This window comes from Ambystoma mexicanum, chromosome 2q, assembly GCF_040938575.1.
Source record: "Ambystoma mexicanum isolate Mex_15411 chromosome 2q, UKY_AmexF1_1, whole genome shotgun sequence".
NCBI classification, from domain to species: domain Eukaryota; kingdom Metazoa; phylum Chordata; class Amphibia; order Caudata; family Ambystomatidae; genus Ambystoma; species Ambystoma mexicanum.
The window spans coordinates 249,996,221-250,014,874 of NC_090924.1; the positions used below are offsets into that span (position 1 = coordinate 249,996,221).

Consider the following 18,654-nt stretch of genomic DNA (forward strand, 5'->3'; position numbering starts at 1 on the left):
CCATATTGATTATTTACCTATAACCATGTTTTGTATCAATAAAATCCAACGGCCTTCCTTTTATTGCCAACGCTTGAACAAAGTGGTGTGGTAAGTATTTTTGGGGGAGGAGGCAAGGCCGGGAGGCTTGATGCCAACCCGCAAAATAACATATGTATGTCTGCTGCATATGGGTTCAACGGTTATGTGGATTGAAGGTGGGCGGCCAGCGTGAGGGAGGATGCTGGCCGGAGACATGTGGTGTGACAAGACAAGGCACAGGAAGACTATTCAATGGAGACACACTAGATTCATTTAAAAAATCAAAACAACCATTGTTAAAATATATGTTGGGTTTTATTTTAGATCTTAATTTCAATTGAACATAAATAATAAACATTACACATTGTAAAGTTGCGGTTGCAGCACATCCAGGGAAAATCCGCGGTATTGTCCACTGTCGCTGGGGAAATGTTGTCTAATGGCAAGTACCGCACAGGCAGGTATTACTCTCCGAACGCGGTGTCCGAGCCTCCCGTGAAGCCACCAAGTGAAGCAACGATAGGCCACCAGCCTGTACCACCTGTGAAAATGAAAGATGCAAACTGTATTAAAATGACAATTTTATTATCACTGTCGATTCAGGTAAAAAATGTCATTCTGCTTTGAAAAAAATTCTATCTAGAAAATGCACAACATGGAACCAATTTACATGCATTCGAATGATGAGACGACCATGAAATAGTAGTGGCATCACTGACATCACAACCAGAGTATACTTACTCGTTACTCGGATTACGCGGACGAACAGTGCCGCAAAGTTCGTGCATAAGCACCATCATCATCCTCAACACGGTCCGTGAGAGGCAGGCTTCCCTGAACTCTGGCAGCTCGGTGATGCATTGCGGACTTGGCTCGCCTTCCGAAATGTAGGCCAAGCACCCGGAATTTTCACAGCAGCAGCAGTTCTCCTCCTCAGTTGGCATTAGCTCGCACCGATTGCACGTGCACCAGGTGGAGACGCCGTCCATGCGACATGGTCCAGGCTCTTCATCCGTTGACTCGTCCTCCCAACTGCCGTCCGAATCCCCATCGTTTTCGCGTGCTTGCCTTTCCAGTAGTTCTTCCTCGGTGTACTCGGGCTCGTACATATACGGCATTATTGTAGCCATTGTGTGGTAAAGAAAGTAAAATAATTTATAGCGGTGGTACTGGTATCTGTTCACACGGGCTACAATCAACGAAGGTAGCTGACCAGAGCACAGAAACGAGTCACAGAATACTCAAAGTAACACACAGAGAGTAATGGAATCGAAAATCTGCTGCTGTGTGTTGTGAAACGGTGCGTTTATACTTATTGAGGAAAGAGGCGTCCTGCCATTTCCATGGCGACAGTTCATTAGCTGAGGCGCAGCGATTGTTGACACGAAACGTGCTTTGGCGTTGGGAAATGGGCGGTACGCGTCTGCTGATGTCAGGCTCAGGGGCGGGGGATTTGATTTAGTGCCGCAAAAGCAGGTGAGCCAGGGCGATGGGGGGAAATGATAGGATTATCAGAAAATGGCGGCTGATTTCGAGTGCGTTAATGGACGAAAAGTCGGGGAAGGTCCATAGGAAAGTTTTCTACGATCTACCGAGTTATGCTTAAAAACACATGGCCGAACCGTAGGGACAATAAAAAAAAAGTCCCGGAACTATCCTTTAAGTGGCAACAACAGTAGGCTAAGAATTCCTGGCCCTAGGGGCTGAAAACGAAGACAAGGATGAAACAGTAAATTAATGTCCGTTGGAGGTGGAGGTTCCGATAACAGCTGAAACAACTTCCTATGTCAACACCCTTGACCCAACAAATGTAAACTGTCCCGACGTCAACCCTCAACCAGATCACTTGGAAGTCAAAACATCAGAGGCCCAGTTGCCTCATCCATAAAAACTCCCACGTGATCTAACTAAAGTGAAGCGAACGCCCCCGATTAGCTTACATCAGACGGGGCTGCAGGATGATGGGCCTTTACCTAGGACTTGAGAGGCCGGCATAAATCCATCCCGGACTCGCTTCGGGCCCAAACCCCCTTATTTGAGCGAGAGGGCAAGCCATTTTCTATGCTCCCAAGAATGTATAGGTTATAGGCTTCACGGAGAAGATAGCATTGCTACCTGCGACTAAGTAGTGCTGGCAGCCGAGAGGGTTGCTGCCGGAAACCGCCTCGGCTATAGCACGATTTACTATCAAAAATCACCAAGTCACTGGAGCTGGCGGAGCAATTTGGAGCAAGTGGCACTGCATTCCCGACCTCTGTCAGCTACAAAGTGAGGGTGTCAATTAAAAACAAACCCTGGACCCCTATCAAAGACCCTGGGATCAAAAGAGGGACAGAGAGAGGGAACACCCTTCCTTAAAAGAAGAGCGGATGCCACCATGGAAGTAAACTCCCATTTGACAAAATAATCAAGGATGAATTCACAAGGGGAAACCGAGGGGACAATAAGGTTGCACTCGCCCATTCAAAATCAATCCATTATGGACGAGGATCTTCTACTGGATCTAGTAGCACAACAGGTGGAACACCAGGCCCCCGCCCCTCCCCTCCGATAGATACCGGTTTGATTGCAGCCATGACCTTAACTCTCGCCCCATTCATGAAACTACATGAAACTAAATGAAACAATGAGTGAGCATATCAGGGTCCAATCTACATTAATAGCAATGCTCCACACAAAATTAATATTCTTAGAGGGTTTTGTGAAAGGTATACATGGAAAATTAGGCAAGAACAAAGGAAATTACAAAGATCCTGCAATCTATCATCTCAATTGCAGTAGTTGACAAGAACAGGAGGAGGAGTGAAGTTTTTCAGAAACCCCATGCCTCAAACATCCCCTTGACATCAATCAACTTGACGTCTCCGCCTGTTACATCTGGCCCAGGAGAGGCGGAAGACGCCTCCCAATCTCAAACATCAAGCATACATGTTGGCGACTCAAGACTTTTCCAGATACCTCAGACTATGGGGGCACTTAGGAGGGAGCCGGCTCCGGCGTCAGGGCCCTCATCAAAGCCACCCCTACTCCATCAGCTAGAAACAAATCAGGCCCCAACTACAGAGTCGATAGGAACTCTAGCCGGGACGGGCCCCCAGAGACCCTTGCAAGATCAAGGCAGAAAATATGGAATTATTTTGAAATTCTTTGGACCGGATGAAGATAATATCAAGTCGCCCCAATCCAAGAGTTATCTTGAAGAAACAATTGGCCAGGTCTAGGAACATAGAGGCCTCTAAGGAAACCAAGAGATTGGAATGTGCTCAAACCGAGGGCGAAGGGGCCAGAAAATGTATCCAAAATATAATGCCCACTAAGCCTCCAGTCTTTAAAGCGCAGGGAGGCAGCACATGCCCCAAAATTGCTCAAATCTGCGCAGGCCATGATCCATCAAAGCTTGGAGTCCCAGCGAGTGGATTCTGTTGAGGAACAGTCGATAGACTTGATTAATCTTTCGACCTATTCTGTCGAAGACGAGGAGGCAGCGTTGAACTCTGAGCCTGACTGTTTCACTCATCCTGACCAACAACAAGTGGGCGGGAGAGAGGGCCATAAGAGGGAGAGCAAGGCTACAGTTATATGTTCGATGGCAGTTCCAATGGAGCAAGTGGGACTATTGATGGCTCCATCCAATCAAATACAACCAATAAAAACAATATTTGCCATAAGTGCCCTGGAAAACTACTCATACCTGGACTCGCCTATCCTGGAAGAAAAGGGAGTCAAAGAAATTGTATTTGAAAACAAGGGGGTCTGCCACATGCCCTGGTCATCCACAGGGTTTCAGTCTGGGTCCTGGTAATTGGGATCCTGATGGGATTCCTACAAGGGGGGAGAATGTGTCACCTGGAGAGTGGAGCCTCTGGGATTTAGGAGGGATGGGGCACAAGTCCACATACCTATGCCTCTTTAAAATGTCCTCGAATTGGCCTGAGAATGAAACTTGCCCATCTTGTTCATACAGGCCTAAAACTTTGGGTCCATTCAGAAGAGGGAAGGATCTGCAGGGGGGAAAAGTCCTGGCAGGAGGAGCTTCATCATGATGTAGGGCCCTATAAAGACGAGAGGGGGCCAGAGAATAGCCCTCATGTGAAGAAGGGGCTTTCCTGGAGTCCAAAATGGGCAAAGTAGCCTTAGAAAGCTTTTCCAAAAGCTTCAGGAGTGTTTTCGCTTAGTGGAGCCGTTTCGTCGCTAACGCTTAGGAAGTTGAAGATTTAGAGGGAGTGCCTTCTACAGAAGGAGATTTAACACAAAGTCTAGGCCGCAGAGGAGGTTGCCAGAGGGTGCCGAATCGAGAAGCTTGAAAGGCCGGGTCGACGACTTCGACGGACCTGTATGCGTGGACATTTTCCTCGACTACTCCGCCGGGGAGAGTTTGGGGTTGTGTGCTTAGAAGCATGTAGTGCGGGATTGTCCCTGTCGCCAGGATGCGACTTCCCCATAGCACTGCCGGCGGCATGCATGTCGGGGGCAGACACGTGAGAGCATAAGGGCTCCACAATAAGGTAAACGGCTTCTGAATCGGAGCCGCGGCTGCCGACTGATTGCTCGTCTGAAGCGACAGTTGGGGAGTGACTCTCGGTGAACATGGCGCAAGCCACCCACCGTTTCATACGCCTGCACTTTAGGGTCTTAGGGCGAAAGAGCTTACAGGCTTTGCATGAGCATTCATCGCGGTCATGAGGGTGACACCCATTGCTTTGGTGATGGGTGTCCTTCCAAGGGAATTTGCTGTTGCAAGACAGGCAAAATTCAAAAGGTAGTCCTCTCTATAGCAGAGGGAAGCAGCAGCCTGACCAAGAGAACGGGTAAAAGAAAGGCACTCCTAGAGGAAAAAATACAAACAGGGCCCCCCTCTCCCTACTGTGAAGGCTGGGCCGGAGGGTCAAGGCCACATGGTAATCAGTCACAGAGCAGCCCAGTATGTAACATCAGCAGACGGGACCAGGCGTCAACAGCCGTTGAGGGCAAACAAACCACAGAAGAACAGTGGTGTTATTGATAAATGCAAATGGCAATATAAACTCGTACGAGCTGCGCATTATGGTAAACGTGAAGCAACGTCTAGGTTATTCTCAAGAGAGTGAGAGTGGGGTCAGGGGTCCAAAGTGAAGCACACACTAATTCAATTTAGTCAGCAGTGTATATGTATATAAATAATTATTCTAGGCCTTAAAACACACTAAAAATAAAAACAAGCAGGTGATACTATCGCACAATACTCAATAATAAGCATATATAACATTCACCATAGGCTCCTAAAATGCATACAATGACAAATCTGCAAAGGAGGCAAGTAAAATGATGAAGTAAAGATGGAACCAAGTCCCAAGTGACATTCCCTAACTTCAGCAGTCCAATTCTTGAGAATGGGCGTTGTGCCCAAAAGTCACAGGAGCCACAATTCTTCTCCCCTGAATGCATCTGTGGCAGGTAAGTTGCTTGTGTTGCTTATTGTTAAAAAAAGAGATTGTTAGGAACTTACCACAGCCTCCTCTGAGACATGCTCCATTACTGCCAGGTCGTAGGTATCAACCAAGGTGGACATGCCAGTATCTGGCTGCCACAAGTACATTATCCGCTGAGTTCCCAATCTCTTTGCAACACTGCTAATGCACGGTACATCCAAGATGGCCCAATGTTACGGACATTCCGCCCATTCAAAGATGGCTGACATACTTGATCATGCTATCCAATGCCATACACTATAAATGAACACAATATCTAAATTGCAGCATCTTGCAACTTGTAACCAGGTCAACTCCAGAGACGCCACAGATTCCTGCTTAGGTAATTCACATTTTTTCTTGATATTACAGACCTTTTTACAAGATCAAAGACACAGCATACTGCACCATTACTTGGATTTTCAGGACATTATACTCCATTCAAATGTATGGGTCCCCTGTGACTATTTTATTTATTGTTCACTTGTTAGGCACTTATACAGGAAGCAAATACTGTTTCAAAGCGCCACAGGGCAACAGGGAAGGGACAAAGTAATTACAATAATGTTAAATAATTAAGTACAACAAAATAAGAAGAGACAATGGGGATGGGGGAAGACAAACCTACTATGCCTTGTGAGTGTTCAGAACGTGCAATGGCAGAGGGTAGAGGGGTATGGGATAGGTGCTGTGGTGCTCATGTAGAGCAGCAGGAGAAGTGCTATGACGAAAGCTAAGTGCAACCTCCAGTGGTGGAGGGTGAGCCGAGGCAAGTGCAAAGGATGGGATGATAAGATGTGGGAGGTCAGGGCCCCGATGCATACCAGTCAAGCTACTGTGCGATTAGCAGGGGAGGGACGGAAGAGGTAACGAGGAAGGTCTTGAGCCTTTTCTGGAACTTAAGGTGGTCCTGCTCAAGACGAAGAGGGGGGGAGGCTGTTCCAAAGAAAGGAGCCTGCTGAGGAAAGCGATAGAATACCTGCTCTCTGTTTAGCAAACCGCTTCACACGTAAGGAGTTGGTACCAGAGGAACGCAGGTGTCTAGAAGGGGAGTATTTGGTCAGAAAAAGTTGTAGATAGAGTGGCCCCAGCCCCAGACAGCCTTGTGGATGATGCAGAGGGATTTGAATTTAATCAGTGCTGCGATCGGGAGCCACTGAAGACTTTGTAGGGCAGGAGAGATGCAGCCCCTGGGCTTGCGGCCAAGGATAAGTCTTGTTGCCCTATTATTCTGGATTAGCTGGAGGGGTCGCAAAGTGGACAAAGGTAAATTGAGGAGGAGGCTATAGCAATAGTCGAGCCTAGAGAACCAGAGCTCGGGTAACCGAGTCTCTGGGTGAGGAAAGGTAGAATTCCTTTCAGAAGGAAAAGCTGAAAGTGGGACTTATTAGCAATGTCCAGAGTATGAGGGAAGGAGGAGAGATAGGAGCTGAAGATCACGCTGAGGTTTCTGGCTTCCGAAGCAGGAGCAGGGGGAGAGCCCATGGAAGAAGGGCAGACTGAGGGGAAGAAGTCAGGTGCCAGGATTCCAATGGGGAGGATCTCTGCGTTGCTGGCATTGAGGCAAAGATTATTAGAAGTACACCAGGGCTGGATGGCTGAGAGGCAGTCCGGGATGATGGAGGGTGCAAGGGCATCTGTAGGAAGTTTGAAGAAGAGCGAAGAGCTGTGTGTCATCAGCATAGCACTGGAAGTTGGGGGAGAAGGAGGAAATGAGGCATGCCAGCAGAGTAAGGTAAATGCTAAAGAGCCAAGTCGAAAGAATGGAGCCTCGGGGGACGCCACAGTTGTAGGAGGTGGTAGGGGCGGAGAAGGTGCCCAGTACGACATTGGAAGAGCGGTCAGTTAGGAAGGAGGTAATCCAGTCCAGTGCCCGCTCTGAGATATCAAGGGTATCATGGAGGCTTTTTTATGAGGATGGAGTAGTTTGCTGTGTCAAATGCAGAAGAGAGATCAAGGAGGATGAGGACAGCAGGGGAGTTGGAGTCAAGGGAAGCAAGCAGTTCTTCACAGGTGTTCAAAAGAGCAGTTTCCATGCCTCTGGCTGCTCGGAATCCAAACTGATGGTCGTGAAGACCGCCAACAAGTTCAACTTCTCCAGCAGTTTCCCCAGGAAAGGGGTAATGGAGCCGGGGCGCAAAAGGGAGTGCTTGAGGGAGGATGGAAAAGAACCAGTAACAAAGGAGTGGCTACAAAGATCAACGAGAGCAGGGGCGAGAGAGGAAAAGTTGTGCTTGATGGTTCTGGATGAGCAAGGGGCAACCTGTTTGGAAGAGACCTTCATGGAGTGGACAACTCCGGTTACTTCTTCCATCGAGACAGAGGAAAAGGAGGAAGGTGGATGGGTGGGTGGCCATGGGAGGCAGGATGGGGAGGGATGGGTTGGAAGAGTGTGGGACAGACTGTTCTGTATGTCCAGTGTTTTGGAGGTGAAGCGAGTGCATATCTAAGGGCCTGGGAAGGAGTAGGGACAGAGGATACTGCGGACGAGTTAGCAAGTTCCCTGAAGATTTTGAAGAATTCAGCTGTGTTGTTGGACTCGCCAGAAACTCGTGCCTGAATGTAGGCCTTTTTTTGGCAGAGAGATTAATTCCTTTGGAGCTGGCGGCAGGCCAGGTTTTCAGAGGGTGAACCTGAAGTTTGCCACTTCCGTTCTGCAGGCTTGCACTTACGTTTTTGGTCTGCAAGTTCGGAATCATACCAGGTGTTACGCTTGGAGGCAGGTTTCAGGAGACTCCTCATGACTGGGGGCAAGGATGGTGTTGGTAATGGAAAGATAGAGGTTGCTGAGAGCAGAGGTAGAGGCTGGGTGAGCAAGGGGTGAGCAAGGGGGAACAAAGGTGGAAATGAAGGCAGTATCTGACACTCGTTTCATTGGACGGATGTTCGTGTATGAGGTTGGCTGGGCTATTGGCAGGGGTTGTCACAGGGCTATAGGGACCCAAGTGGGAGGAGAGAAGAGTGGTCAGACCAAGAGGGGTGCCCAGAGGAGATGAGAGGTAGGTCGGAATGGATGATGGCGTCCAGCGTCTGTCCAGGCAGAGTGGGTTGGACCAGAAGGAAGAATGGAGTAGGGAGGTGCAGAGCTCAATGAAGAGGGTGGATGCTGTGCATAGGGAGTCTAAATGGATTTTAAAGTCACCCAGGAGTAGCAGGGTGGAGGTGGTAGAGTGTAAGGAGGAACAGAAATCAGCCCACTCAGAGAAACAGAGAGGAAGGGCCTGGAGACCGGTAGATGGTAGCAATGGTCAGAGTGGAGGGGGGGAAGAGATGTCCAATATGCAAACTATGCTCTCAAAGGAAGAATAGAGCTGAGTGGGTAAGATGGAAGGAGGAATCCATTCAGTGAAGATTAAGGCAATCCCACCGCCAGCCTGGTGAGGTTGAGGCTTAGAGGTGATCTTAAAGTCGTCTGGTAAGAGTCAAATGAGATGACTGATCTGGCATTGAACCAAGTCTCACTGAGTGCGAGTATGTCGAGATCAGTGTCTACAAGGAGAAGGCAGATGTTGGCTGAGCGTGCGTTGAGGGTCACCAGATGGAGACTATCGCTGCCTTTGAAAGTTTTTTGAGGTGGAATATAGGGGTGTGGTACTTCAGTCAGTGGCGGCAAAAGACAACCCTTCAAGTTAGGTTTATGCAGCGACTACTATACTTGCATCCACTGCGACAATAAGAGGATATTCAGGGGCACCAGAGGTGGTTTGAGCTTTGGGTCAGAGTGTTTAGGTAAGATACTGCCAAAAGGAAACCAGGGGGATTGTGGTCTAAGTGCGTTACATATTTCTCTTTTTGTCTGTCCCTCACAGCTCCTGCCCGCAATAACCATAGTGTCCCCAACAAGAAGCGCATGATACCTGCCACTTCTGCTTGGACTTCAGCAAAATACCCTTGCATTAGAATCCTGGGGTGTTGATTCCTGTTGTCAAAGGGGGAACGGGCACAACTCTGACCCCCCAGAAGGCTTCGCAACTCGTCTAAATTCCAAGATCTGACAAGAGATGCAATAAAATTACTAGGCAAGTTAAATTTGTTATCTTTCAACTGGCACTACCCAGATTTGAGGATCGAAAGGGAATGGAATGCGAGGATAAAGAGACTTGTTCGCAATGCTTTGCATTTACTTACCCCCACCGCCGCACCCTCTCCCTCCAAATTCAGATTTTCCTGGTTACTTGATGGGTCAACTGGTGGTGGGTGGGTTTCGCTTGAGGATTTCCCACCATTGGTTCTGGTGAGGTGCCAGGAGCAGCGGGTGCAAGGATTCTTCAGGTCGAGTACAGGTGCAGAGTGCAACCCTTGGCAATGGAGAAATGCAAGATTCATCAATGCAGCCCTCTTCAAGACACTTCACAGGACCGGGAAGGAGAGTTCCAGCCGTGGCCCCTGAACCCAGACAGCAGGCGTACTTCCAGTTCATTTGTAGAAGTCCTTCCAGGACAGGATCCCTTGAGGCAAGGACACATTCGTTAGGAGGTTGATGTGTACCACAAGCTGGGACCACCAAAGTTCCGGGGTGCAAACGCGGAACGGCAACAGTTCTTGCAATGGTAGCCTACTGGAGAGCTGGACAGTTCAGGGACACTTCAGAAGGCTCAGGACGGCTGTATCCTCGAGAACATGTCAAGACTGACTGGTTGGTCCCACCAGTCCAGTGAAGAAGAACCATTCAGGGCAGTCACAGATCAGGTGGTCCAACAGGGCTTCACATGGCCAGACACAGGAAGGAATGGCCAGGTCCCTCAGGAGTCTTCTTAAGATTTTCAGTCGGCTGTCCTATGGGAGATTCTTGGCTCCAAGGCTAATCTGAAGAAATGGCTGCAGGAGTCCTCTTGTATCTAAAATCCAACCTGGAAGCAAGGTCAAGCCCACCAATGGTAAGAATCTGTACCATTCAAACAGCCAGTAGTTGTCCAATCGGGGACAACTATTGGTTGAACTCCTGCCCCACACCGTCACTCTGGCACCACAGATGTGGAGTGGGACCAGACGGCCCACGCACTACCCGGGCCATGCACTCCCAACCATGTGCACACGCAACCACACACACGCAACACTAGCCTGCAAAATCAGCAGCTTTCCCGGACAAGTGCGTAACCTTATATGGAAATTCCGTGATCTGGCAAGACCGGAAGAAGGCAAAACAATATGGCCAAAGAACAGGTGGAATTTTGTGGCATGGCCATTTTGGGGTAATAGCCACATTTAGCAGCCATACGCAGTAAACGTCAATATGCACACTAAAAATAACACAAAAATAGTAAAAATATATTTGCTATCACAAGCTTGTCATCTTTAGTCGCATATAAAAGTAAACAAAAAGTCCAAAATGTAAAAGGCTAGGGTGATATAAAAGTATCCCCAATGTAAGATGATGTGTCCAATGGTAAAAAGTTACAAAAAGATAACAGTTAAAAAGGGAAACAGTTTCTCCAGTACCGATAGTCAAAAGGCAGGGGAAGTGAAGCGGATTACTTCCCCTCAAAAATGTGGTTTTGAGGAACGAGGAATGAGACACGGACACAGAGAAGACATGTTTGTGGCTACAAACATTTATTAAAACAAATGAGGTATGGCATATGCCTCACTATCCCTTAGTCTAGGAGGAGTTTCCTTATCTCAACCAAAACTAATGGGTCAGTCCAGTCTCAAGATGTCCAAACAAAAGTATGTCCTATGTCCGTAATCCTATTCTCGCCCTCACACTCGCTGTCTCAAAATTAACTCCAAGGTGTAAAGGGGTATTGTCTTGATTTCTCAAAGTGCACAGGTGATTCAGTTCAACACAAAGGTTCAAATACAACGAAAAGGTTTCAAAAGGGATAATGTTCTCAGCTCCAGAGAATAGCCTCCTTTTCCAGAGTCCTTGTTCCAAAGCAAATCAAGTTCAAAAGAATAGTCCGGTTTCCCCAGAGGATTACTCTCTCCCATCGGTGCATTTACTTCATTTGGGGAAATTTAATCACTCCCTTCCCCAAGCTCTCTTTACTTGAAATTCCCATGGGTCTTTTTCTTCCTAGGGATTCTCTTTTAACCCTTTTATAACAGTTCACAAACTTGGGGGTATGGTCCTCATTGAGATCCTTCTTTCAACAGTTCACACAATAGTTCATACACTCCAAGGCACGATTCCCCCTTGAGGTACAATACAACATGCACCTGCGTTTATCTTCCCATGGTATACTTCCTTGCCAGGACGTTATTGTACACACTTTATTTTTAAATTAGGTGTTTAAAAACCCATTTGTAACTGGTTCCACAAATATTTTCACTTCCTTAATGACTTTCTGCGTTTTAATGAAGCGGCACACAAGACAACACAGTAACTCATTGGGGTTCTGTGGGTTTAACCAGTATTTTCTGGCTTCCTTTCGCTTCAGTTTCTTGCACTTCATTATTCCTACAAAGCGACATACGCTCACCTGCAACCCAGTGACCCACTTCTTACCAGTTACCCTCAACATCCCTTTTCTTCCTTCTGCTTAGGCGTATTCACTCTGCGTGTGCCCCTATTAAGCGCTGCCCCTTTACCGTGCCTCCTTTCTCATTGTGCAGTTTCCACTGCTCTCTTGGCTCAAACAGTGAACAGTCTGCACATCAGGTTCCTCCTGGATTCGGAATTGCTTTGACGTCGTCATCCGCTGCATGTCTCTCCAGCATGGTGTTCAGCTTTATTACGGGTTCGCGAGGCAGAACGGTGTCTGCCGGTCGCTCTTCTCCGTCAGCTGTAGCCGGCACTCATTTAAACTTCTTGGCTTGATTATACCTTTTCCAACAACTAGACCGCTGCAATGGTAGCCCGGAACTAGTCATCTTTATTACTTGTTTCTTCTTGATATGATATAGGATATGATATGGCATTTATAATGCGCCTATACACAAGTGTTTCAAGTTGTTATGAGATCATTTCTTAAATGGCATGGCGGAAGTGGATACTGAACATTGGGAGTAATCCTCACTGGTTTCTGCCTCTTCCTTGTCCCAATCGACAATATATTATTCCCAATGGGCGTTTGGAGAGTAGTCAAAGCAGATTTCCCAAGAGGTTGGGGAAGAGTGTGTCAATATACCATTAAGGCACGGGTAACAGAGGAGTATTCCTGGAAGGGAATGGGGGTATATGACCTTTCCGCAATTATGTCATCCTATATCCCCGAGGGTCACACCTCCCCCCAGGTGGTCATCCCTCATATAGTTGCCGCCTAGGGTCAGGATAAGGTAGCGGCTGCAATCCCCTGGGGATTTACGGGGTGGAGGGAGGTTCACTTGGGGATAGGAGTGATTACATCATCCGATCCATCACAAGGTTAAAAAATAAAGCAAAAATATTGGAGGTCCATAGAAACTATGGATGGAAAGTTGCCTAAAGAGAAATCGCTCCCAATAGTGGGAAAACAGTAATTTGAGAACATGCACCACACTCCTGGTTTCTCTTTTTCACCCAGATAATAAAAAACTGGCAGAGCAGTGATCGTTTTTTATCTTTGTATTCTTGAGTCGTTTGAAAATTGGCTAATTAGAAAGATTTCTCTTATAAAAAGTAATCCAAAAGAAACTGGGAATTATTGAAAGGCAACATTTACAATGACAACCCAACCAGTTGAGCTTTACAGAAAATGAGGAAACTCCCTATGTATAGACATGGTTCATGTCATAGGAGTTAGCTGATGGCTACATATGCACTCTACCTTTCTGTGGAAGAACATTTTTTTTCTGCTAAAACAAAGAAAAGAGGATTAATAATGGTCACAAGAACTACATTACGTAGAGCGAACATGTACACTAATGTATGGATTTCAAAAAGGTAATACTTGAATCCTGGTCAACGATTTCAACCACAAGATTGTGTTGTTTCTAGCAAGGGATGGGGATTGATCTGGACCAGGTTTATTTTCTATACAATAGCCGAGAGGTTCATTACATTTGGACTAATGGATTTCTTTTCTAACATTTCATCTATATTACGAAAGCTGTATTAAAACGTTATCAAAGTCTGCAACAAACTCCCCAGTGGTAGACATTTCTAGTTTTTCCAATTGAGTAACAAACTGATGCAGAAAATTAGACTAGTCACTTAAACAGTTATTGTTTCTCAATTCATCCATAATGATGTGTGCTCCCCAACAGTTCAGTTTTCTAAGAAAGCGTTATTGCTTTGCAGAAAGCCTAACATATAGCCACACACTAATCTGTTTTATAACCATTGTTAATAAACCCCTGGCAGAAAAACCCATGAAGATGAACCAAGGGCTATGATGGAGAAAATACCAATTATAACCAGCATTATAAATAAAGCTCCTAATTACCTCAATGAAATACATTATGGATACCAAACCCATCTTTCAACCAGTCTAATATCAGTTTTATGTAAGAGAAAAGGGTAAAGTCTATGAACCAGCTATTCTTATTAACTTAATGTGGGGAAATTAAAAACTGTCAGTTGTTGGAATTGACAAATAGGATCGCATTTAGAGGTTCACAACTCGGTCATAAGTGCAATTATGGTTAGGATTTCCCACTTCATACTATCATGTTCCCCCAAGACCTGTGGAATAAGGATGGTGGGTATAGTACATAATTGAAAGACTGCCGCCTTGCCATACAAATGTTTGGCAATCATAGCATAGAAGACTCAACAATCCTCACATCTAGTTTAATCATTCACTTAAAGCAGACAGATACAAAAGGTTTACTTACCAAATAAAAGTAATAGAGGGATGAGCAGCAACAGTAACTTGAATGCTTTTGGAAGGCACCTGAAAAGAAATAATACCTTTTAAACATTTCATTTTGAATTACATCACTACATACTGTTCACAATGGTCAATGCTGAACTATATACAAAACGCCCACGTCCTCCAATTCCCAAAGTATTTAAACAATTTTTTTTGGTGCAATGTTTTAAAAATATGTATTTTTCAAGAACAGTCCACACTTTAATGGAAAGCAGTAGCACCACTCTGCTTAAGTCTGCATTTCAGTTGCATAACACAAAGGGTTCTCTACCATGTTGTCTTAATATTCATGATCACTGAATAGACCTGGCTTATGAGTGGCATCTTGGAGTATTTTTCCTAAATATAAACTATTTCTCAATTGTAAAATAAGCCTGCCTGGCTTTTTCAAATGGTATATTCCCTTGTGAAACCAGATTTCCGCTGCTTTACACTAGCTATGTCAACCACAAAAATAACAAAAAGAAGGAAATTGCAATGTACTCAATGACAATTTGAAGAAATGGGACTACTGTCACTAAAGCTGCCAAGCTGCTCCAGTATTACATCATGAAATCTAGTGACAGTTGCAACATGGTCCATTTTTCTGCTCGATGGCGCCAGGATCTTTGGACCTGGACTCTAGCTTTGTTGAAACACTCCTGGTTTTTCAAATAAATTTACATTCACACAAGGTCTCTAGATTATATCTCTAGACCGACATTTTTGGGCAGGAAGATGTAGTCCGTTTTTTTCATCTTGATTCAGGTGTTTTGAATGTCTCCAAAGCATGCTGCCACCACTTTTTGATTAATGAGCCTGCTGTGGTTGGATAACGCTTAAGAAAGGGTATCATGCAGTTTGACAGTTCGGGGACTAATCAATTGCCAGAGTCTGAAGACAAATGATGCAAATACCTTCCCGGACGACACTGAAAGGCAGTCATGGATGACCATCAAGTTGAACCAGACAGGGAGACTGCTTGGACAACTAAGAAAGTCTGAAGTTCTCAAGTGAAATTCCTTAAAAGTTTACTTAATTTCAGTCCTAAGGGCAATAGGCTTTTAGCTAAAGATCACCCTAAGCTTAAGAAAAGAAATGTCACGTACAACTGTATACAAACTCCACAGACCACACTGAAGACCACTGTCCCTTATTGTTAAACTGATCTCACCAACAACAAAAAAAATTGACATTCATTTGAATTGCTCTCAATTTATCAACTTCAACAAAACAATATTTGGGTAATAAATTTACACACGTATTACATTCTTCAATGTCTTATTTCACATTTCTAATACAAAAACAGGTTTATATATTGTGTCATTTCCACATTGACACGTAGATACAGACGTTCTAATGTGGTCAAACATTGCAACGCATTTCTAGTGGTTTACAACTCATCCTCAAGTGTTCAAGCTTCCTGTCTTTCATGCAGTTCATCTAAAGAAATTAGTGGTTAGCCTTATCTAATTTGGCTAAAAACATTTTGATAAATACAAGATTAGTCAAATCATTTTTAGATTTTGGAATCTTAAATGTTTACAGAGGCATTTCCTGCATCTTCATTTGAAAATTATTCTATAGATTGAATTTGCTAAAAAAAGGAACAAGAACGATTCAAACGGGTTAGTGTTCCAGTTTGTTTCAGAAGTATGGTGAAAATTAGATATGGATCCCACCACTCAGATTGTTTTTCATACACTGTAGGAATATTGAACTCTGAGTGATGTGTGTTTGGTCGATCTAAGAACACCAAATGATTCATTGTAATGTGGCTAAGTACAAGTTCCTGCCCATTTGTTTTGGAAATTTGAATTAGGAAATTGAAGAATTTAATAGGTGTTTAGATCTAATTTACAGATATTTTCTATACTTTTTGGAGTTTATCAATAAACAGTTGGTAGGAATTTAATATGAATCTTGAAGTTACATTTTGTTGAGCTCAGTTGAACTAAAAATGAAAGTGGTCCACAGAGTACTAGGGAACTTGTGCACTGTTGAACAACACATTTTCTGTTCTTAAGCCTATTTGGAGTGTGGAGACTCAGTCAGAGTATCCTTTAATATCACAACCCCCTTCTTTTAAATAAAACAAAAAAAAGCTAAGGAGCACTCATGATGATCAGCATCGGCGACCCAGGTGGGTCACTAATGGAACTGTGCTCATCGCGGCAATCAAAAGTTGAAGTTTACATTCAAGTGACATTTGCAGTCAAGTCACTCTTCATCATCAGGGCATCGCCAGATGTTGCAAACCATGTCAGCAAGCTATCCCTCATTAACAGATTGGGCATCAAAACACCAACTTCAACATTAAAGAGACCAAAACTCAGGTCAGGCATGACAAAAGTGCCAGAGAGACCTCATAAGCCCCAACTTGCACTAATGTAGCTTGTGAGAGTTTAGTGGAAAAAGCAACTGAAGAAGTAGAAAACAAGTCAAAATGCAAAAGGTAGGTTAGGAAAACAACTTGAATATCTTCTACTCAACCAGGACCTGCATGAGCCACTTGTCCACCCTCCTATGACAATTGAACTTGAAATCAAAAATGAAGCAAATACTTGGCATCCTCTGCAGAGTTGTCATTTTGCTTACTACGGTTAGTTCCCTCTAAACACTGCTCATCTTTTATCGCGTCCAGACTATTTTTCAACAGGGAGTTCCATTCAGAGCTTACTGGGCACGCATCCCTCATGGACCCCAAAGGTGGAAACTACTGCCAAGGTGCCTCTGGGTCAGTACCCCGACGGGGGCACTTGTAATGGTGTGTGTGAGTTCTTTAATACAGGGGCTGCATGGAAGTATTCATTTTGGATATCAGGAAGTGATTTCTTCCTCAAGGCTTCCGAAAATAGAGTCGGTGTTGTGCATAACAGTATCCAGGCATTTGTTGTGGCACTGGTGTGTGACTGGGGGAGCTGGGAATGACTAAGCATCATCTCTGACTTGCCCTGCTTTCTGGTGTTCACAAAGGAGCATGGAGGTTACCTTGGAATTAATGTGGGAGTTGCGTGTCTGGGACGCCTCTGAAATCCACATACGCAAGAGTCAGCCTTGAAGAATGCCTGTGAAAGCGTGTGAGTGGTCAGCATTGGTTGGCTGTCCTTAACATTTTAATGGTGCATTTGCACATGAATGGTGGTTAGGGGTACCCTGCATCTTTGTGTCGACAAAAGTTGATTGAGACTTTACATCAGAACTTTATCAACTGCTGGAGTTTGAGCCTCAAGCAACCAAAGATTAACCCAAGGATGATCATGCAAGTTCTGCACAAGCATCCTTTGGAACTCATCACCTCAGACTTTGAGGCTTTGCTGACATCCTGCCCAGAAGCAGTGTCTGGTGCCTTGAACCAGCGGGACAGCTGGATTCACTCTTCAAGATGAGTTGTTATGGCTCTGCAACACTTCGGGCTCACCTGTGCAACTTGGACTCTGAAACAGAGCACAACATCCTTCTGATTTCCCAGCATGACTGCTGCCTCTGCTGAACCCTTTGTTTGATCCGTCACCTCTGTCGGGGGTCCATGGAACCAACATCCTAGTGTGAAAACTGCCATTCATCTGTCCTGCTGCACTTCCTTTGAACCTCAATCAGCAACCCTCGACTAAGGTCACCATTGCTGGATCTTTGCTCTTGAGTAACAGTGTTACAGATTGCTTGCCTGCATTATTCAGGGGGTCTTAGCCGGATTGCCATCTGTTCCACTAGGTCGAGGTCTTCGGCTGCAGATTCTACCAAAACCAGCTGTCAACCACAACTGTACCTGCAGCTGCTCTAAGGTGTCCCTTCTGCAGGACATTCAATGGAACAACTTCGTTTTCATTTCTTCTTTTTGATCTCCATTGACTTTTTTTTTCCATTGTTCTGTAGCTGCAGTGCTGCTGTGCTAGCCATCGAGAAGTGAACCGCAACCTTGCTTGCTGGGGCGTCCTCACCCACCTCAATAATATCCCAATCTGCAGACACAAGTGAAATTCAAACTGGACAGCCTTTGCCGAGCCCTTATGGGGGTCTTTTGGGCTTAAATGCTTCCAGGAAACTGCAGACCCCTTAGCTAATATTGCTAGGCTACAATTAGTCCATTGTTTCCTACAGGACCATAGAGTCAAAATATTGAGGTGAAATTGTGTTTTAGGGCTTATGGGGCTTGTGAAAAGTTCAGTTGGTTTTCTGAGTCTAGCTTGAACAGTCTATGGTCACGTGAGACCGTTGTGTTTTTATACACTTTCCAAAAAGTTATTTTAAGTGCATTTACCTGGATCTATTTTGTAGTGAATTTCTATGCACAATTTTATGAAATATTGTAACATATCTAATGTGTGCACAGCCTTTAATGAGTCTTTAAACCAACTCATTCTCTGGAGGGTAGTCTTGCATCCTGGCACCCTACCACTTTCAGTCAGGAATGAAAAGGAAACACCCTTTAAACCAAGTTAATTGATATACAGTATGTATGTAAGGGTGCA

General features: G+C 45.1%; 1 protein-coding gene across 10 annotated transcripts in view; it reads right to left on the reverse strand.

The window, feature by feature from the left end:
• SUN1 (Sad1 and UNC84 domain containing 1) overlaps positions 1 to 18,654 on the reverse strand; it is a 1,235,850-nt gene that overhangs the window by 753,013 nt on the left and 464,183 nt on the right. For all 10 annotated transcript variants that reach the window (XM_069647232.1, XM_069647226.1, XM_069647231.1 and 7 more), the window contains one exon: positions 14,166 to 14,224. In XM_069647232.1, coding sequence (XP_069503333.1) covers positions 14,166 to 14,224 — 59 coding nt within the window. The remainder of the gene's footprint in view (positions 1 to 14,165; positions 14,225 to 18,654) is intronic.